Below are 23,492 nucleotides of genomic sequence, written 5' to 3'. Positions count from 1 at the left end.
TCAGTAATGGCTTCAGATTGATGTAATTTGCATACATATGGCAATTATGAATTTTTGTTCTTCCTCTCCTTGATGTGCACGCTGCAAAAGCTGTTTTCTGACTCTACTGTATATTTCAAACTGAAACTTTTAGCAAAGAGTATCTAAGCTATCAGCAGAATTAAGTTCGAAGTACTTCATGAATTCATAATTTCAGTGATAAGAACGTATAGTAGAAGTTCATGAGATATCAGGATGACAGATACTGATATGTCATTATGTTAACAACTGTACAACATGTGCATATGTGACAGAAGAGTCTACAGTCATGCAGTAACAGCATTGCTTTAAGCTAAATGCTAACATCCATCTGCTCATATGCTTACTAGGAAAATACTAGCATTGTTGATGTTTAGAAAATATAATATTTACCATGTTTGCCATCTTAGTTTAGCATATTAACATGCTACATTGTCTGGAAACAATAACTGGTCAAAACGGGCTATTCCTTCCATTGATTTATTTCATTAAATACGTGAAAACTTTGACCTGCTGGTTGAACTAGAGGGAAATTTCAGGAATCATCGAATTCATCTGAGTGGTTCCTCCTGCATCCTTTAATGTCTGGAGCAAATTTCATGGCAATCCATCAAAAAGTTGCAAAGATATGTGACTCTGAACTAGGGCTGCAACTAACGATTATTTACATTGTTGATTAATCCGTCGATTATTTATTCGATTAGTCAACTAATCATTTTAGCAAAAAATGTGTTAAAATGTTGAAAAATGTCTCTCCCAAACCCCAAAATTATGTCATCTAATGTCTTGTTTCGTACTCACACCAAAGGGTTTTAGTTCACTGTCATGGGAGAGTGTGTAAAGCTGCCAATATGTGAACGTAACAAGCTGCAATAAGAGTATTTTAGGGTACTTTTATAGTACTTCTCTATGGAAAATGACTCAAAACAATTAGTCGACTACTAAAATAGATCGATTAGTCATCGATTAGTCAACTAATCGTTGCAGCCCTACTCTGAACCACACCAAACTCATGTAAATCCATCCTCTGGGGACCATGAAAGTCTGTACAAAATTGAATGCAATCCATCCAGTAGTTGTTAAAATATTTCAATCAAGGACTGAAGTAAAGGATCAGCCAACTGACCAACAAACAGACAGGCCAACATTGCTGCTAGCATGGCTAAAAAAGTAAATGTCAGCCATTCAAACATTTTACTTGTCTGTCACAAGTCGATTTGAAAGCACCACCCTCAATAATGTCCTTCATCTGCTGCTCTTTGTGAGGAGTTTTCCTCTCTTAACCAAGGGTCTAAGGCCCTGTCCACAGTATACAAATATTTTCGCCTGTCCTCATGACCTTCATTTGACAAAATATCTCCGTCCACACCAGAATGCAAAGATGACTTGAAACACATTCGCCCTCTTTCACAGTCTCCCCTCGTTACAAGGCTAGTAAAGTATGCAGGCTAATGTTAACTGTTTTAGAACACCTACTGAGGATCTCATTACCATTGATTTCCCTTTGATATAAGGACAGAGGGGCTCTCTCAAAGATACAAGTGATGCTCTGGACATGCAAGAGTTTTCCTTCCACTCCTCATCGACCCCACAACCCCACTCTTGAAATTGTCCCAAACTGGCTGGTTTAACGGGGTCTCATCCAGTACCATAATTTCGGTCAGGAACACTAGTCAACTAGTCAAAGAAAACTTTATTTCCATTTGCAGTATTATATTTAGCGGTATGGCTCTGTTCTGGGGACTCTCTGCCTTTCACCGTGCCTGCGAGGAAAGCCTTAAGGCAGAGGGAGCACACCTCTCTGCCCTTTCATGCGCCTACATGAAAAGCCTAAGGACCGCAGCAAAGACCCCCCAGGAACAGAACAGAGCAGCATCAATGACAAACAGAAATGACACTGATAAGTCAGACACAACATGAAAAGGAGGAGCTGGGGTGGAGGCGTGTTGTAAAGCAGCTTGCAGAGGAAGCAGCAACAGTAGGCAGGCCAGAGCAGATTAAATAGGGCGCCCTGAATGAGATTTGCCAACTGGCTGCATAGAAAAGAATCATGTGATCTATTAGCTGACTCCCTTCCATCAATCAGCTGCTCCATCAGCTGATGTAGCTGGGATGTGAGCTATACTTGACATTGTGTCCTGCCTGAACTAACGCTATGCTCAATTTCTGGTGGGCTTTAAACCGTAGACGTAGAAGTGGCCAAAATAACACTTGGTGCATCTGATGCCTCAGTTCATCCATAACATGTTGCTGCAACATTTAGTTTAGGAATTGAACAAGATGATGTAATTCTTTCCCGAATGCTCCACTTTATATTTCCAGATGGATTCAAAGTAACCAGAATTTTGAGAAATATACAGGTGTTTTCAAAAATGTACATGTAGATGAGGCCTATATGATAGAGGGTGTTGTATGCTGTATTTATTCTAATTTGTAATTCTGACTTGACTACTCGCTGCAGTACAACTGTATGTGGAAGCCAGGATTTCTGGCATAACTTCACCTACTTTGAGCAACACGAAGTACAAAGAATACCTTTACTACCAAACCAACACATTTCAGCTAGTAGCCTTTGTCGGGTCATCAGGATGACTACTGTACGTGCCCACTCGCATCAGTGTTAATCTGTGTAACACTTCCTACATTAGGTTTACCAACTTGCCATAATCGGTCTCACTACATCCTGAGATTATACTGCTTGGCCCCCTTCTGCGTCCATCCAAATATTGGATCAGTCCTGGATCATCCGTGCGGCCCGACGAATCCAATGCGAAGCCTAATTTTTATCCCCTGGATGCAACCTTATGTCAAATAGGTTTTACTGGATGCAGCGTCTGCATGCGTTTGCCCTATCCCCTGTTTAACTGGCTCGGCTTCCATTCAAATGGCAGCCACAGGGATCAAGCTTCTGTCTGCTCCAACATGACCTCATTTCTTCAGCTAATCTACAGCAGCAGCAGTAGTAGTAGTGAGTTCCTGAAATCCAGCATTAAAGCGAATAGAAAATTGGAAGTTTTTTAGTACTCTGCTTGGCGTACATTTTCTGCAATTATGGAAAAATAAAAAAGGAAAACCAGCATGACACATATTCCATATTTGTGTTAATCTGAAATCCCGTGCTCGCGCTCCAAATCCTGCAACTCAAATGAGGGTTGAAATGTCTTACATGTAGGGCACCAGATTGGTGATGTTCTTGAATTTTACATTTTGAGTTTTGCGTCGTGACGAGAGCCCGGCTGTGATTTACTGGAGGTGACTTGCTCTTGGCCACAGTGGGTGTTGCGCTGTCACACCCCTCAGTGTCATCATCCCGTTGGCCCGCTTTCATGTACACAGTCGCTGCACACACACGGAGCTCTTTGTCATTTCAGTCAATACCCACCCACATCCAGCCTGTTTCTTTATTCTGAATACCATGTTTTCTTTTTTGCCTCTTTCTTTGACAGTTTTTATTTCTCCCAGTTTTGGAAATAAGCCTAAATATAATGTGACATAAGGAGATAATGAGAGCTCGAAGCAGATTAAAGAAAACAAAGTCATTGACTGCTCTAAGCTATTGGCTTTGATAAATTTTACTTTTTATGAGCCACAATTTCATTTCCTTTCTCATTATCTTCCTCTGCTTTCACTTTTAAAGTAAATAATGCCTTAATTACATCTTACACCCCCTCTATGATAACTTATGTATGTGTTGCATTCTGCCCCATAACAGCCACCATGCATTATGCAGAAACGCGCCTCCACATTAGTGCTAGCTCATCATCATATTATTATTATTATTATCATCATAGCACTCTTGAGGCCGTCGCTTACAAAATTATGTTTTAAGGATTCCATTAGCCTCATTTGTTTAATGTTCAATAATAGTGGACGAAGTAAAATTAATTTGTTCTTCTTAATGTGAAACCCTTCATATAGTATGACACTTCTCTGAAACCCACTGCTGAAGTAGTAATTTGTTTTTCAGCCATTATAAGGGCCCCATTTCCTCACAGTCATATATGGCACCATCCATTTTCTTCATTGTTCAGCTGATGCACAAAAGTTCTCATTTGAAGAGTGAAAACACCCATTTTGGAAGAACCGTAATGACTGAAATTATAGTGATGCCTCTGTTCAAAACACCACAACTACGGGATCAAAATTATATGTTTTTTTATTTATCAACAGCAAAATAATGATTTCTCACCAATATGATGTATTTAAGATGTACTGTATGTATGAAACCATGCCCAGGTTTTCGAATGAAATGTTCCTTTCCTCAGACACTCTCAGGGGTTGCTCTGAATTCGACTTGAATTCATTTCTCAGTGCTCCTGCCCATATGATTGCTCTTGATCTGTCATGGATCCGTTCATGTCATGAGGCTACGGCCAGCTCGCATTTTGAACCTCTTCTCATTTGAAGTCAGCTGCTCTCCTCTGACAGTTATTCCTTCTTCTTTTTTTTTGAAAAAAGCTGGAGTTTGTTCCCAGACCTCGGGTCCAAGCTCCATATGTCAGTCATCTGGCTGCTTTTCCTTTTAATTAAAAAAAGACTGTGAAAAAGAAGTTAGATGTGGCATCAATGCGCTCTGTGTTTTTCAGGCATCCAGATATGGATGGAGAGAGAATTTGGCTGAAGGTACTCAACTCCTCACCTCTCCTCTCGGAGTGAAAAGCAAATAGTCTGTGCTTTTCTTGGACAGTACAGACAGTTCCTTGCATAGCCACCTGATTTCTAAACGCGCCTGGTGTTTGGGGACAGTCAGCATCTCCTCAATTAAGTAGCACTCAATACAATCCACTCGGGGTTGAAATGACTAAGAGGCACTGTAAGTAGTACTCCCTTTGATCATCTTTGTCCTTTGATAGATGGGTAGCTTTTAACCCTTCACAGCTCCGATACCCTCAAAGCACATCCATTCACTGTCTGGTTTGGATCACAAAGATATTGATCTGTAAAGAATGGTGAGATGAGTAGGCGGTCAATGGCAGTGAGAAGTGAAATTGACATTTCACAAGGGTAAAGTGAAGGACCGGATAAGCCTCACGCAAGGTAACAGCACTTTTCCAGCAACATCCAGAGGAAATTAGAGGGTATGGGTGAAGGTTAGGTGATGATAGCCTGCTTGAATATATCACAAGATGTTCCTTTTTTTCTCTAAGGAAAAGGTGGGAGATTTTTTTGACTCCTTTTTGAACAGGTTGAGCAAACTACCACAGGCTGTATCTACAGCTCGGAGACAAGGAAGTGTTTTTCTGCAATATTGGATAGCACTGTGTGGGTGTCAAAGGTGTGTCCATTTCCTGTTTTTCAGCTTGTTCTGAGAGTAAAAATTTTATGGAATTGTTCATTGATTAATTTTAAAGCACATATAATAGTTAGGATTAGAAAGGGCAGACACAGAAACACAGACACTGACACAAGCTGCACTATCCCGACTTATGTCCAAATGAAATACGGTTGGCCGGTGGGATAGAATGTTGGAGGAATTTGACGTGATCATTGAAAAGTGGGCGTGTCATAACAGTTGAGCACCAATGTTGTAATGCAAATGGGATAGTTGTATCCATAAAGGCAAGAGAGACAAAGTATTGTATGCCCCATGTAGTTGCTGAGGCAATCCACTGTCAAATGCCTTGCACATAAGTTGGAGTTCTCACAGATTTCCTCAATATGAATAAATTCTAGTCAGCAGGAAAGAAGGCACAGTATTTTGGGGAATCAAAGACACACTACTGTAGTATGCTGTTTCTGGCTAGCTAACTTAATATAAGCACTGTGCAGGTAAAAGTTGCAGATGGATTGATGGGTAGATGTCATAATGATATTGCTTGAAATTGGTTGGTGCTAGCACAAGTCATATTTTGTTTTACAGGAAAAACGTGATTGAAGTTTGATAAAAAGCTCAGGTCAGACCAAAGATTCCTATGAGATGAGTTGAAACAGGCAACTACTTGCAATGCACCATTCTGCAACGTTCTAAAAACCTGCTGGTTCACACCAATGCAACTAGATGAGATGGTGTACAGGGTTCCTACGCAAGTATGGAAAGTATGGAAAAGTATGGAAATAAATTTGATCAATTTCCAGGTATTAAAAAGTATGGAAAATGAAAAATAAAGTATGGAAAAATATTTATGTTTCCAAATTATTACCACTGTTCTAAAATACTGTTTTTCTAAAATAGAAAATTAGGCTTGGCAATACCGTTTATAAATACTGGTTGGCCAAGGATTCCCAGTTCACACACAGAGCTAGATGCAAGCTTTGTGTGAAATCATTTGACATCGCCAACATGGGGGAGAAGGTGATTCTGAACCACATGAAAGGAAAAAACACAGACGTCTCGTTACTGCATTGCTCGCACCCAGAGTTCCAACCTTTTTGCCTCAGCCCAGACATTGAACTTACCTGAGTTTTTATTTGCATGCCATTATGGTACTTGGCTACAATTGCCTATTAAGAATAATTAAATATGATGTGAAATATGAAACACTGATATATTTACTCAGATGTTGTATATTCTCTGAAAAAACAAACAAACAAAAAAAAGCGCAGAGAAGTCTGGAGGTTAGGGTATGGAAAAGTATGGAATTTTGAAATTCCAAATGTGTAGGAACCCTGGATGTATCATCTCTATGCAACAACTCTCTGTACTTCTGTTCTGATTTCCAGCTTTTCAGGCTTATTTTGTGGCTGAATATAATTTGTAGCTTCTTAAAATATGAATGAGGATAGTGATAGATACTGGCTACATCTGTAGTAGCGATGAAACGGTGAAAAGCAAACAAAACGAGCATGATATGGACTGGACCGTGTGCGGTCATTTTGACTTGACCAGCAGACTTTACTACAAGCGGACTGTCTGTAGAAACAGGTGACTAGCCTTAGGTCCTAAAACCAGCCACCAGTGATTTGACCAGCTGAGTTGCAGGTGACACCATCAGCCGGTTTGAGTCGAGCTCAGACCAGCCAGTTCACACCATTGCAGCTTTTCTCTGCAACGTTCTAAAATAGTTTAGTTTTGTCCCAAATCATTGGACTGAACTGGGCTTAAGAATAAAAGAAGGATTAAAAAAAACATTTTTTATTTAAATTTCATCTTGAATTTAAACCCATTAATAAACGTTACGTAACATTAGCCGTGTGATGCTGACAGTTAGCCCTGTCACTGTGTGTATGGACGGACTCTCAACAACTGTCCCTGGTGCAGAGTAGAGTTCTAATGATAAACAGTGAATCAATACGCTGCGTGCAGCTCCACAATGAAAAATTGTACCTTTTTTAAATTGTAAAAAAAAAACAACAGAAAATAATCAATAAATAAATAAAAGTAGGGGAAACACTTAATATAAGTATTTATTTATCTTTATTGTCATTTCTCAAAAAAAAAAGAAAAAAAAAGAAAAAGAAATCTGAATCCCAAGATTAAAGATCGAATGCCTACCCAAACACTCAATGTCTGAATAGTCAATGTTCAGGTTCAGCCCCTAGGACAGACAAAAAGCAGTACTTAGAGTCCGTGGCCAGACTAATGGCAGGATGTGATGCTCATTGAAAAGAAAAGCATTTGATACATTCACAAAAAACATAATTGTCTACACATAATCCCATGCCAAACAATCCAACAGTTGATTAGATATTTTAGTTTGGACCAACTGACCGACCCTTCAGTCTAGTTGCTAGCGTGGCTAAAAACTTTTTAACAGAGTTCTTGTACACCATAAAGTCTTAATTACAGGTGTGCCGGGCCAAAACTGTAAAGTCAGAGGGATAAAGAATTTCTGCACAAGGCCGGTCACTTGTACTCACTTTATTTAATGAAGACGTTTTGGTCTGTAGACCTTCAAAATTACCTGACAAAGCTTTATGGACCAAAATGAGGTAATTAAATAAAGTGAATTAGAGCAGGATCTCTGGTTCCTTTTTTTAAATGATATAAAAGAAGCTATAGCAGAAGGACACCAGTGCTAGACTGGGAGCTTTGGTAGAGGAAGAGGATATAGAGAGCGATGGGAGAGAGGCTTGGCTGTGTATGAGGGAAGCAGAGTGTTTCAGAGGAAACAGATAGAGACAGACAGGGGGAGATAGGAAAAGAGACACAGTGAAAGTGAGACAAAAGGGTGAGACAGGGAGAAACGCAGCAGAATGCATGGGTGGAGATGAGCTTTGTCTGGGGAGCCCTCTTTATCTGATAGTGTTAATCTTGTCCTGCGTTTGCAGCGTTGCCACGCACCAGCACTTTTAACTAGCTCTGATAATGGGAAGAACAGCATCAAACTCATTAATTGAATTAGCTCCCTCTTTATCTCCGCATCTGCCTGTGTCCGCTCGCCCCTAAAAACACTCCACCGACAACTATTCCTCAGCTAATTGACTCGGAGCATCTCCTGCGCAGCCCCGTTTCACCTTACTAATTTATTGAACCAGCTTGCAGCCTGATTCACCTGTCACTGGCCACTATGTAATTTAATTTTACCCCAAGGTGATGGAGATTATTTTGTTTCTGAGCAGGGTAGATAGAGGAGAAGGGAGGGAACATAAAGAAAGCTGGGGTTCTATGCCCAGCAGCTTTTGTGTTTATTTCATAACTGGATTTAGCTGCAGGTGTTTGAGAATTAAGGGACGCGAGCCAACTAAACTAGCTCAATGTGATTTGGCCAATTTTGTCTGCTGTCTGTAAATTGAATTCAGCTGAACTACCTTTTTAAAATTAATTTGGGAAATACACTCAAACACGAGTTATTGTGCGCTCTAGATTTACCTAAATAACCGCCAGACTAGTTTGTCATTTATGCAGAGGCACACCGCTAAGAGGGGCAAATAAAGCGACTGGTTAACTGCTTTTTGTGTAATTTTGTATCTGTTTGTAGTTGTTTTGTTTCTCTTTGGCATAATTTAGGGGTTTGTTTGGTCATTTTGTGTTTCTTTGTGGTTGTTTTGCCCCTTTTTGTAGTTATTTTGTATCTCTTTGCAGTTCCTTTGCGTCTCTTTGTGGTCATTTTGAATCTCTTCCCTGTCAGAACATGTTCATTTGAGTGATTATTTTGCAGGTGAGGACAAGAGGGCCGGCCCTTTCACTCTGAGCCCCTGGGCCTGTGCCCAATAGGCCCATTTAGCAATGCTTCCATGCCCCCAATTGCCACTCATATTGGCACCACTTCCAATGACAACTATAAACCCCTTAAAGCTACCATAATGGCACCATACAGTGCACTGCCGCTGCTTCCAAACCCCCTAAGTGCCCCCCCTAGAGATACAGATATAGATATAGATATAGCAAGAGCATGTGTGTGTCAGCAACACGACAGTGAGGCTGCAGCGACCGCAGCAGAGAGTATGAAGTTAAACGTAGCAGTGCAATGTGTGAACAGTTTAGGCTGTCAGTGATAAATGCTACAGCTCCTCAAGACCCAAGTCAAGCACCTGTGCCTGGCTTGTCACCTGCTGATTACATTGAAGTGAAGTTAGCCACACAGTTAGCGAGCTATGTTAGCTTCCCATTGGACCCTGACCAGGTTCACTATAGGCGGACTATTCTCATTGTAGAAACAATCTCAGCCACTGCTAAACAGATAATAGAGAAAGGTCTGGCTGCTGAGTCTCTGCTGAGTTAGGGAGACAATTATTAACATTTATTTTGCTGTAATTACCGTAAAACTTGGTGTATAAGTCACACTTTTTTCCCTTTCTTTTAATCTAAAAAGTTGGGTGCGGGTTATAGACCGGTGCGACCTACAGACCAAGGTAAATACTGACATAGGTAATTTGACCCACAAGATGGCGCTACATAGTAATTTAAACTCATTCGTTTTTGAGTAAGCATGTATAGTTACAGCCCACACTGTAATAAGGTACTGTAATGCTCTCTTTTTAAAAAAGAAAAAAGAAGTTTAATGTTAATTTAAACTCATTTTTATGGCTCAGATGTTGTTATACCGTAATTTTATTTCCTGAAGAGGTTGTTTGGAAAATTGCAATCTGAAAAGTAACCAAAGCTGCTTAAGAGGTTATTGTGTTTTGAATGTGTTTCAAATTAAAAATAAAGGGAAACAGTGTAGGAATAACTTGTATAACGTTTTTATTAACAAATAGTAATATAAAATCTTGTTTTCCCTGTTTGAGACCTTAAAAAATAGACTGTGACTTATATGCCAGTGTGATTTATATTCCGAGTTTTACGGTAGTTCTTTAAATGTTATTTAATGTTAAAATACTGTAGTTGGGTTGGGGTTTACTTATTATGTGAATTTGTCATTAGTTTTTACAGTAGCCTATGTATAAAATAAATTTTATATAAAGAATACTTTGAACTCTTTGAACTTTGAAATCTCCACTATTGGCTAGGCTAATTTATACAATGTTAAATGCCATAGGCTTGTGTTAATAATGTTAGCATGTTCTATTTGTTTGGAAAACGTGTTTAGTATAAGACAGTTGTTTTGTCAGTGAACATCGTGAGTTGTAATGGAGCCAAATTTTGTAACGTTACCTTTGTTAAATGTTGCTGTTGTCCATGGCATCATACGAGTAAAGGAAAAGGCTGCTAGCTTTTAGGCTAATTTATACGATGTAAAATGCCAAAGGCTTGTGCTAAAAACATTAGCATCTTGTATTTGTGGGGAAAATGTGTCCAGATTTGTGTACTTGTGATAGAAACTGTCTCTATTAAGCCATGTTTAATGTGTGTTTTTCAACTTTGGGGCCCCCAAAGGGTAACAGACCCCCTGTAGAGGACCCAGGGTTTAAACTGTTAAGACTTAATATATTGTTTAACTTCAGGTTCATATGAATGAGGAATGAAAAAGCTTCTTTCATTTAGCTGACTGTGTGCTCTCAGAAGGCACTTTCATGGGGGCGTGTATGGCTGGGGGCCTCAATAAGCTTCTTTGCCAGGGGCCCCTGAGAGTCTGGGATCACCACTGCATGTCTGTGGCTTTTTCTGTCAAACACTTCAATGGGGTTAGCTAATGACGTCTCAGAACGTGGTTGCAGGTTATATATGAATGTGCTGTGACTCATCTGTATTACAGCTTCTCTCCATCTGGCTCTCCCTTCGCATGAGCCTTTCTGTGAAGTAAGAACCAAAGGTGGTTTCTTTGTGGCGGAGCTGATATCAGAGCAATTGTTCTCACTTTCATTTATCTCCACTAAAGGTTCACTCTGTCCACCAACCCACTCTCTGCCAATGTGTGAACATTATATCAGATATAGACACCACAGTGACTGCGTGTATATGTATGTATGTGTGAAGTCACTGGCTTCTCTTTGTCTCCATCTTTGCCACAGTAATGAGCCGTTATCACCTGGGTGACAATACAGGGAACCATTTCCCCCCTGTTTCTTCTCATCTATCATTATTATTATTATCTGAGCTTAAGGTTTAGTGGGTAACCTTGCCCGCAAATGGCTCCAGGAGGATGACATTGACATAAATATCTCTCTTACTGTTGGAAATATAAGACCAAAACAGACAGCATATGCCAGCACTGACTACAAGTTCTTATTCTAGCCTCTAATAAAGCCTCTTCAATTCCTCTCCTCTCCTGAATGTTTTTCTCCCATCCTCTGTCCTTTTTCATCCACTCTGATACAACGCCTGTCTTTTCTAATCTGCCTGGCCGGTCTCTGTGAACCATTATCCCCTCTCTCTACTCAAACACTTTTAACACCAAGCTATCCTCCCATCCCCGTGCTCACCACAAAGACTTTTACACCAAATGCATATACACTCCCTTGTTTTTTCTTCTACGTCTTGAATCTTAATGTGAGCCTTTTTTTAACCTCCATCATCACTTATTGTCATGGGAACCACGAGAGCCCATTAAGGCATCATGTGAGACACATGTTTTTGAATGACAGCATATAATCATTCCTACAATTTCATGAATGATATCCGGTCATTATCATCTTATGTTCTGCTGAAATTGGATTTCATGGAAACGTACACTGCTCTTTACTTCCTTCACCCAAATTATGCCATTTTTGTTTTTTAAGTACAGCAAAGTCTGTCCTGCTTAGGCTGTTTGTTTAGGTCATTTCTAATCATTAAAAAAGACCCAGCATTCATTTATAACTCACTATGCAGTTGTACAATGTAACTAAGTACATTTATTTAGGTTCTGTTCTTTTTAAGGTCCTTTAACTTGACTCCAGTACTACCATTTCCTCTACAGTTTTCTGTCAGCTGTGTTGTTACTTGCAGGTTCAGATTTCATTATGCAAAAAATATGATTGACTTATAGACTATTTCAAACTTGAAAACATAAATATTCTTAATGGGTCCAAGCGTATATTTGTGACAGCAGTTACTGACAGGAAGTAAAAAGGGTCCAAAGATTTAGCCGTATAGCAACAGATTATCAATAAAATAGTCAATAAGATCAATCATTTCTGTAAATGAGACAATTATCTTTTCTTTAAACAGGTACAAACATCAATATACTTCCTACACATTAACACCTCAGATTCGGACACCCCCTCTTCACCACCCTGCCTTCGGCAGACAGAGAGGGCGAGTTTTTTGTCACTCACTGCTCCGTCCAGCACTCACTGTATTTCCTCATAACATAACCGTGCATATAGTCCCTCTCAGGCAAGCTCAGGGGTTTAGTGTTGCCGTAGCCCACAGGTACAATGCTCCACCACGCTTTTTCTCTCTCCAAGTGAGGATTAGAATATATGCAGTTCACATAACCCAGCCAAAATTAATATCTATAAACACCTGAAGATCCATTCATTAGTAAAAATGTATGTCAGAGTTGTCATATGGAATGTTTAAGGTGTTTTGATTGATTCATGTCGTCCCCTCATGCATTGAGTAACATTACAAGTTAACGTTCCACCTTAAAAGTTGCCAGCAGTCGGCCCAGTGAATAAAGTTCTTTTTTTCTCAGATTCCAGCTGCTGCAAGAGGCAGCAAAACATCCTTTCATTTTATAGTTACACCAGCAGTGGTGGTAGTAATCCCAAAATCCAACAATAAAATATACCACATAAAATAACACTTTCACTCAAAATAGTACTTTCACTCAAGCCCTGGCAGGTACAATAGTAATATTGTATTGTTGCCAAATAATGCATCCACCCCTTGACTTTGTCTTTGGAGACTTAAGAGTCAAATAATTTTACCAGCACATGTTTTGGACTGTTTTGACTGGACTGCCTGAATTTCATACAAGTAACATTCATCTTGGCTAAAATAACTGTGAATGCAAATTCCAGCAGTTAAAATAACAGCTCTGCCAAATAATGTATTCACATCAAATTCCTTTTCAGACACTTCAAGAAATATTACCAGCTCATATTTCTGCCCTTTTTTGACTGGACATTGTGAATTTCATACATTCAATAATCATCTTGGCTGACATAACAGGGAGTATAAATCGTGGCAGGTACAATAGCACTATTACCAAATAATGCATCCACCCCTTGACTTTGTCTCTGGAGACCTAGGAGTAAAATAATTCCACCAGCTCATATTTTAGACTGTTTTGACTGGACAGTGTGAATTTCACCTGGACTGGGAAAGGAGGGAATGCCAATTCCCTCAGGTAATAAATGACACATCTGCTGAAGACGGTCCACATTGTGACTTTATTTCTAGAGATCTGTGAAACAAATGAGACTATCAGCACAGATTTTTGGGGCATTTTGGATTAGCAGTTTAGTGTAAGTGTTGAAAATGCTCAAAAACCACCAAAGAGATGGTCCTGATGAATATTATGAGACTGATCAAGGAGAACTTCAGACTTAGAACCAGTTATATGAAGGAGATGCTACTTCTACTGAGTCTAATAAAACAGTGATGACTGGCAATGTTCATAAACCATAGACTTAAGATCATTTATCACCATTGAAGAGCCCCATAAAGAAGATTATACTGCTTTTATACAGTACTTTGCTGTAGAAATCCTGACAACATGTGCTAGTTTTTGCTGTACACTGCACACCCTCATCTCAGCAGGTATGCAAAATTATTTGTATTCCATTTAATCCCCTGCTGTGTAAAGTGCATTAATGCACACTGTCATTTCATGGAGCACAGGACAGGTATGACAAAGTGAAAGGTGTGTTGACATGTTATTTGGGCGATGGCCATCTTGGGGTGCCTTTTCTGAGCATCAATCAAGGGAGAGCTGAAAACTGTCTTCTCTGACAACCTCATCTCATCTGTAAATACTCATCCCACTGATGCAGGTTTTCATGGAATTAATGAGGCAGCTTCATGTGCTGATGCACGTGAAGGGGGGGTACCCTTCAAATTGCTTTCCTTTATTGCCTCCCCCCAGCCTCCTTCCTCACCAGAAATCATATTAGCCAAACCAATCTCATTTACAACATGCCATTTGTTAATTTATCCTGCTTGCTTGTTGGCTGTCGCACATGCTTGGGGTTTGTATGTCGTGTGTGAGAGAGACATGATGAGGGAGGAAGAAACAGGATGGGATAAAAGGATGAGACACATGTGACACTGAGGAACATATATATTGAGAAAGAAAGAAAGAAAGAAAAAGAAAGAAAGAAAGAAAGAAAGAAAGAAAGACACGCTCTGACACTGTGGTTCAGAGTGCTGCATCAGTATCGATCAACCCATCCACCAACTGCTTAATTGACTGATTAATTGATTAGTCATTTACTCAATGAAATGCCAAATACAGTAATAAAGCACGAGAGAGAAATTTTCAAATCGCTCACTTAGTCTGATCAACAGCCAAAAAATCTCCAAAGAATTTAATTTATATCGATTAGGGCTGGATATTAGTACTTAATACTTTTAAATTGTCAACCGAAATAACCCAAAACTAAGAAGTATCAAAACTTCTCCTGTCAAACAAATCGTTTTTGTACCAAGATCTAGAAAAAAATGACAATTATAGCTTTGCTCACAGATAATTAGAGCAACTGTTATTTGATTTAATGAGATGTGTGATTGGCTCAGTAGTGCAGCAGAAGGTGGCGCCAACAGGATTATATTTCATAGTACGCACAGGAACTGCCCGCCCACTTGTAGGGTAGCTTTCACACGTAGGTTCCCACGCATGGACATACCAGTCTACTTGGTGAGCGTAAGAGATTAACATTAACGTTACCAACACAACACCACCACCATAAAACTCTGATAAGCCTGCGTTTTCAAAGACAGGCCAATACACTGAATATAGCCCAGAGAAACGTAAAGGTATTTCGCAAACAACATGTTCCCTCATTCTGCAGGAGCATCACAGAGCAATAACATCAACAGTTAGGAATAAGAAAATCTACAGCAACAATAACACAAAGCCCAAACCAAGCTGCTCCAATAAATAATAAAAAGGCCAGATGAGAAAATTAAGTAGTACTAGTCCATACCCATTGGTAGCTTTGTCACCTTCTACCTATGCCAATACTCAATGCCTATGTGCAGTTTCACATAGATTGACCACGTCAGTGAGTAGAAAAACGTGGGACAGACAGAATGACTTACTGACAGTTTCCGTGATTATGTACAGCATACCATACCATGACTTAGTCATACCAAAAATTTAAAAAAAAACCAAAACACTGGGCCACAGGGGGAGCCACAGCGATCGGTCAAATTTTAGCCATTTTGAAGCATTTTTCTGTTGTTATAGCGCCACCCAGTTGCCAATTAGAGTTAAATTTCTCCAGTCACCTTGAGGCGTCCTGTTCTACATATCTACCAAGTTTAGTAAAAATCGATATGGTGGTTAGGCCCAGATAAGAAATTAGCTCTCTAGCGCCCCCATTTTGTTTGATGGGGTCAATAATGGAGGGGTCCCCTCAGATTATGTGTGGTCATAAGCCTACAAAGTTGCGTGGTGATCGGTGAAACCCTTGAGATGTTATACACGTTTATGTGATGAGTCATGCCCTCAGCAATATTCATTGCCTTATAGAAGCTCAGTTTTTGCCAAGAGGGAACTTTAGATATTGGTCCCTAGATTATGTTCACCGAGTTTCATGCAGATTGGTCAAACTTCCTAGGAAGAGATCGATTTTAAGTGTTTTTCAAAAAATTCAAAATGGCGGAAAATCTATACAACTGGAAGTTATAGGTTCTTGAGGCAAATTTGTTCGTCATGAGGAGAGGCATCTCTGTGCAAAGTTTCATGTCTCTACGACATACGGGGCGTGAGATATGCCCATTCAAAGTTTGCAATTTCAATCAGTTGCTATAGCACCTCCCATGACCCTCTACCACTGTGCCAAATTTCACATGGATTGACCAAGTCAGTGAGGAGAAAAACATGGAACAGACACATAGACACACCCACAGACAGAGTTTTCATCATTATATAGTAAGATTCCTGCCTATTTGTAGTTCATTCTGTGTCTCCCTGTTGGATCAAACTGCAGAATGGCCTCTGCATCAATTCCAATCATGATGGATGTTCATCAGTGGAAATCCATTCAGTCATTTGCCAGTCATTGTATTCCTCAGATATGTCTTTAAGAGGCATAAACAGCCTGCTAGCCTCTGTCGCTGTAACGTTAATGCTGTAATGTTATGCTCTCGGCATATTCTTCGCTGCTGAGGCTTGTTTGTTTACTTATTTCAAAAGCCTGAAAGTGCCTATTTGTTCTTGTTTGCTCATTTCTAACTACTTTTGCTTGCTAGCACACAAGATAAGTAACACAATATTACTGGCATCACAATTGAGCACCAGAAATGTTTATCATACACTGACTTCTGGCCCGTGACATGTGCACCAATCATTGGCATCCAAATGTATTTGCATCGTAGTGAATGGACAGTCAAAAAATGCATCTCAGGCACATTCATCAATAAAAAAAGAAGCTAAAGATACAATCTGCTGCTTTTGTCACAATTTTGATGAAGTACTCTATTTGTATCAGTATCACTCCAAGGGTACTGGTGCTGGTACAGAGAATGTGAAGGTACATCCCGCTTTGTGAGATGGGGGCAGAATCTTTGAGGTACGTGCTGTTACTTCTATTAACTAAAGTGTATTCACTCAGTCTACAAACAGGGCAGTCTACCATATCCAGGTATGTGAGTCGAGGTAGTCCATCAGGGTCTGTATCCACACCGTGCCATATGGATATATTTTGTGTGTCATGATTAGTTTGTCCGAATAATGTTGCTTGACCACCGTCACAGGCACAGCGGGGTCCTCACAAGATGGCGTCCCTATCCGAAACATTAGACACATGAACACATGACCTGAACTTCATATTCTCTATTGTGATTTTAAACAATAGCCAGCCTTTATAATGATATTATATTATTTTATTTTTTTGTATGTGCATTTTTTAAACAGTGTAAATAATTTTTACTTGTGTCATGGCTGAACCCAGTGGCATAAAGTAGGTACAAAAAAATTCCAAATAAGAAATTATTCATTAAATTTAATCCTTTTATAGTTTATGTAGAATAAGCATATAATTTTGCTATATATGCCACTGGCTGTTATATATAAACAAGCAAACAAACAAAAAAACATGATGGACATGGGTTTGTCTTTTTCAAGAGCATATATAGCAAATGGCACCTTTTTGAATTTAATGAGAGTTCTTCTTTGATCATGAGCATATTTCCATATTTCCCTCTACCTCACAGGCCCCAGTAAATGGTAAATGGTAAATGGTAAATGGACCTGCATTCATATAGCGCCTTTCTAGTCATCCGACCACTCAAAGAGCTTTTTACACTATGAGTCACATTCACCCATTCACCCATTCACACATACATCCATACATATATATATATAAATATATGGCTGAGGCTACCATACAAGGTGCCACCTGCTAATCAGTTTTATAATACACTCAATTTGGGGTTCAGTATCTTGCTCAAAGATACTTCAACATGCAGACTAGAGGAGCCGGGGATCGAATCACTGAGCTTCTAATTGGTGGACGACCTGCTCTACCTCTAAGCCACAGTGCAACCATGCGAACAGGCTTTCTATATTTGTACCCCTGGCTGAAACAATCAACCGGTAATCAAAATTGGGCACTAATGCAGACACATCTGTGGTAAAAGTTCGCTAAAGCAAATTCAAATTGGAATTTTGATATGTGATCAATACGGCATAAAGTAGGAGTTTGGTTCATGTTAGTTGATTATTACCCCCCTGTCGTCCCCCTTGTCAGTGCTGAATCTGCTTGTGAATTTGTAGTAATTATTCTGCCATGGCGAAGGTGACGAATAGGAAACAGGAGGGCAGACGGCAATCAGTCGTCTCCTCCTAGTTATTGTCTGTGTCTTCCACACCGGCGGCCTTTATCTTTGCTCGTCAGGAGCAGCGACCAACACAAGGCCAGTTATTACCGCCTCAGCGGCCTGGATAAGATCAAAGAAGACCGGTGGAACACTGAAGATGTAATGACTGTGCTCTTCTAAGGACTGCTGCATGGTTTGTCATGTCATTATCCTCCTGTTAAAGCTCTTTTTTTCTTCATCTTTTGCAAGTCTTTTGCAAGTTCCTGAATGAGGACAGTCTCCAATTATTTTGATGCGGGGAGAAATTACCCTGCGTTCATGTTTCACTGAATAGAACTGCTTCTTTCACCTCCCTCTCCACCTTTCTGTGCTGTTGGTGTTTTACTTGAGATCTGGCTTCTCTTGCCATCTCTTTCTTCATTTTCCCCCCACATAAAATATTCTGCCGCGTTCGTGCCAGTGGTTCGAACAAGAGCAATTTGTCATGTTGGAAAAGGAAGCACTGAAAGCTGTTCTGAGTACTTCATGGTAATTTCATGTGACAGAGGAGGAGGAGGAGAGCAACAGCGAGTCAGTATACTAGAAGAGGAGGAGGTCATGGTTCTTTGGCACCTGGATAGCCTCACACAGACTGTGACCAGGAGTAATGGAAGTGATAGAGGGACAGAAAGGGTGGGGCAGACGTGTCATGGAAGCTGCAGAGATTGGAGTCCTGGTAAAACCCCAGCTGCGCCACCTATTTATTGCTCAAGAGTCCTGATGCTTGGAAACTACAAGGTGTACGTCTAGACTTGTCATGTTAAACAACTCTTTCATACTCTCACTGTGGTTAAACACACTTTCACAGGGGTTAATTAGAACTCGCCACCCTGACTCTTGATCATTTCAAGTCGGCTAACGTGCCATCTGTTGTCCTGATGCTGCTTTTTAATCGCTGCTAATGAAATAAGTTGGCACGTACCTGCCAGATTCACTTCCTTCAAGCAATATTCATCAAGCAAAGTATGGAAAGTTTGAAGTTTTTTCACTTATTATTTACTTTCCAAAATGGATGAAAGCCGAAAGAGTTCCTTCTTCAACAAGATTTTGTTTTCTCATCATCTAGCAACCACCAAACGCCTCTCAAAAGTTCTTCTTCTTTTGTAGCTCCAGTCCAGTGCCTTTATATTAGTAAAGCATGTTTTTGATCAGTCTGCTACAGTACTATCTTTCATTTTTTTAATGGCTTATTTATTGTCCTTGTGTTCATGAGGAGGAGACCAATAGTGTTTGAAGCATTTCTTTTGTCCTCTCTGAGAGACAATTAAAGTGCCACCTCATTTCTTTTCTGTTTTGACATGTTTGTTTGTGTCAGAAAGAAAATAAAAAAAGGCCAGGTGTATTTCTGAAGCTCCGAAACTTAATTTGTGAGCTGTTCTTTTGACAGCTCCGGTATAATCTTATTCAGTGTTTTTCTTTTAACCTGCTCACGTCTGTGTGTTTTCAGGGTCAAGCTGAAGGACGGCGTGGCGTTCCTGGGAGCGCGAGCCAGTAACCCTGTGGTGTGGACGGTGAGTCAAGATGTCAGGAGTGAAGGTCACAGGATTGTCACCCTCCACTGTCGGAGGAAGGAGAACAGTTTTAGTCAAAGGTACGTTTGACTCCCTCCTACTGCAGAATTAATCAATGTGTGAATGAAAAATGAAGTGAGCACCCTGCTGAACAACCAGAAAGCAGCAGCGCACTTGTTCATTTCTCGGACAGCTGTCAGTAGAGAGTGATTGCAAAGAGTGAGGATGAAAGAGGACATGACTCAGCATCTGAAGCATTCATTCCTTGGCACTGCTACGCACACAAGTCCTCAGCTAGTCTCAAGTGTAGTCAATAAAATGTATTGTTCAAAGAACACAGTGTTACCTCTCACTTGCACTTCAAGGAGAAGTCAGGAAAAAGTCTCAAAAATCCCATAAAGGCCCAAGTCCAACAATGGATAGCATATTACTGTGTGACCTAGAGACTGCCATTGTTTCCAAAAACAATTAAAACACTGGATTGAGTCACATCGTGTCACTGGGTGACATGTCCCTTAACTAGAATGACCATGGGAACTGTAGTTTATTTCAAATTAAATCCACATTCACTTTCCTGAGGCTGGGAATATTCAGTAAGGCACAAAATGTGGGTTTGAGAATACTGCTTAAAACTGTAGCAATTATTTAGCCTTTTATAAAAGTGGTAGTATATATTTTTGGACAACTTTAAAGTGGTTATAATCAATATTATTATGATAACAATTGAACAAATGACAATGTAAAAGGGGTTGCTCATATTGAGGAGTCTACAGAGAATACTCACCCGAATCTGCAGCTCCCAGAGGCTTTAGTGAGCTCTAAATGAGATTCGGCTCATTGTTCAGCTAACTGGCCCACCACTTTACAGTTTTGGTTCACTCTCACAGCACTAATAGTGTCATTTGCGGACACGGCAGGAGCTTGTTTCCAGGTAAAAGCTCTAAAGAGCCCCCGTACACTACCTGCTCAATGTCAAACAGCAGACAAATCAAGCTGTCCTCACTTCAACTCGTCAAGTACTGACACTTGGACAGCGGCCCTCACAGCACTAACTGACGCACCAAGGCACTTTTCAGCATCTGTATATGACGCAGCAGGCTGCACCATTATCTGACGCTCTGAGCAGCTACTGTATTATAAAGAGCAAAAAAAGTCCAAGTAGAGCATGCAGTTGTGTTGGTTGATTGGTCAAACGAACAAAGGATTTTCACCCATTAGACCCCTGTTTGTGACTTACTTTCACAGTGTAGAATAGAGCTTGACATATGTCAAATGCACATACACTGAGTGCAATTACATTATGCAAGTTTGATGCACTTATTTTGACCCAAATCATGATCTTTTTTCCAAGCCTAAAAACAAATTAAACCTACTTTCAACGTTTATTTTGAAGTGAGACTGATGCATTTAACAAGCGGAAACTGTATGTGTCCCGTGGACAAGGAAATTATTTTGTTTGTTTGTTTGTTTGTTTGTTTGTTTTTTGGAAAGACACAATGCAGAGACAGATCAGAAAATGTCATGCAGTCCCTAAACATCCAAAAGTGATGCTAGAGGGGTACAGAGAGTATCATAGTTTGACGTGTAGGGCCTCAGAGACAACTCCTCTATATTTGATGAGTTAGGAGTAAGACAGTGTTGCACAGACACAGTTGGAGACTAGCTGGTGAACACACCGGAGCATTTAACAGCTAAAAAGCCAGGTGTTTTTCTCAGTAGTTGGTGATGACCAAAGACAGAGCTAAAGGAGAGTGAATATTGGACTTGCAGTCATCAGCTTTACACAAGCACGACTCAAAATGAATTACAATGTGGATCCAAACTGCTGGTATTAACTACTTAGATTTCCTGCCTTCTACGTAACCATTATTTCACTTTATTTTAGTCCACTAATGAAAATCAACCTGCAGCACAGACTTCAAAATAAGCTGATAAGAAAAATGTGATTCTGGGTCTTTGTTGCATTTAAGAGACTGCTGTTTAATAGCTGATACTCAAAAGACTGTTGACAGTCCTTGAACATACCATCATGGTTCTGAAAAGAGCCCTTACTCGTAACTCCAAACAAGTTGTTTCCACTGAGATATTATTGGCTTTATAGTGTGACTTTGCCGTTGTAAACATTAAAGTTACTGCTTTAAAATATAATTTTGTTGTATTTCAAATACATGTAAATTCTAACCCTGTTCTTAAAATATATTTTTCAAAAAACAATCATTTAACAATGACAAACAACCAATACAAGCATCAGTAAAGAATCAGATATCGATAAGGAGTATCAATAAGATATTGCCAATGATGGTCTTGAAAAGGACTAAAATTGCTCTGGATCCTGTCTTGACTTGGCTTCAACTACCTCTGGCCTTGGTCTTGCCTTGGACACGATTATGTTATCACTTTGTTACAACCCCAGGACCCACATGTGGTCATTTAAGTGGGTCCTACAAAAGTTGAGTGGGCTCTCGATAAAACTGTAGTGTTAAACTCAAATTTGATGTTAAATGGCAATAATTATGGTTATATTCATGTATGTTGAAAATGTATCTAAAAATTAAACAGATATTTCCAAATATAAAAACTTGATTTTCCAAACCATAAACTCTATATGCATCTTTAAATCCAATATATGTACAAAACACTACATAAATGTCACATCTTGAGTTGATTATAGAAAGAACTACAATCATCTACCCAGTATCAAGTAGCCTAAACCAAATGTGTTATATGACTGTATATAATTCCAGAATACTGTATAAATTAAATGGCTCAATATTTTTCAAAACATGCTCATTCTCTTTCTTCATTCATTCATCTTCTAACCGCTTCATCCTCTTGAGGGTCACGGGGGGGCTGGAGCCTATCCCAGCTGACATCGGGCGAGAGGCAGGGTACACCCTGGACAGGTCGCCAGACTATCGCAGGGCTGACACATAGAGACAAACAACCATTCACACTCACACTCACACTCACACCTACGGACAATTTAGTGTCACCAATTAACCTAGTCCCCAATCTGCATGTCTTTGGACTGTGGGAGGAAGCCGGAGTGCCCGGAGAGAACCCACGCTGACACGGGGAGAACATATAAACTCCACACAGAAGGGCTCCCACGCCCAGGATCGAACCGGCAACCCTCTTGCTGTGAGGCGAGAGTGCTAACCACCACACCACCGTACCGCCCGCTCATTCTCTTTCTTTCTCAGAATAATTTTTATGTTTTCCTCTCACTCAATGATACTATGAACAAAATAGGATCTTACATGAGATACACAATATGTACAGTAAAAATATTTTTTTTCAACTTGGCGCATCCATTGGTGTAAAACATCACCAGGTCATTATCGACATGAGAGAATACAATATTGATCACTGGGACAATCACATTATCACGATACAGCATTGTCAGAGGGAAAAGCACAGTGCATCCACCTGTACAGCAAAGTATTATCAGTGTCACAGCAGATATAAAGACGTAACATTACAGAAATGTCTGTAGTAATATCCTACATATTCATGTATTTGGGTGTATTTTATAAACCTAAAAATGTAGGGTTATTGTCCATCAACAATCCCTGGGGACCTCCATGCCACCCCGCTAAAACTGCCAAGAAAAACAGCCACGCACCAAGCTTCAGAGAGCCGGTGATGACATCAGGTGGGTCGTCAGGCAGGTATCAGATCTGTGCAGAGCACCAAACCAAAAATACTAACACATCACCAACAGTTTGATAATAAAATCTAAAACACGT

At 39.9% G+C, this 23,492-nt stretch overlaps 1 protein-coding gene across 1 annotated transcript in view; it reads left to right on the top strand.

Annotated features, from left to right (window-relative positions):
- si:dkey-112m2.1 (transmembrane protein 132C) overlaps positions 1 to 23,492 on the top strand; it is a 239,812-nt gene that overhangs the window by 107,242 nt on the left and 109,078 nt on the right. Inside the window, exon 4 of the mRNA XM_049603788.1 lies at positions 19,680 to 19,823. Within this exon, the coding sequence (XP_049459745.1) occupies positions 19,680 to 19,823 (144 nt within the window). The remainder of the gene's footprint in view (positions 1 to 19,679; positions 19,824 to 23,492) is intronic.

Source organism: Epinephelus fuscoguttatus, linkage group LG18 (genome assembly GCF_011397635.1).
Source record: "Epinephelus fuscoguttatus linkage group LG18, E.fuscoguttatus.final_Chr_v1".
Lineage (NCBI taxonomy): Eukaryota > Metazoa > Chordata > Actinopteri > Perciformes > Serranidae > Epinephelus > Epinephelus fuscoguttatus.
Note: the sequence above shows the minus strand (reverse complement) of the source record. Positions and strands in the feature narration are given on the sequence as shown.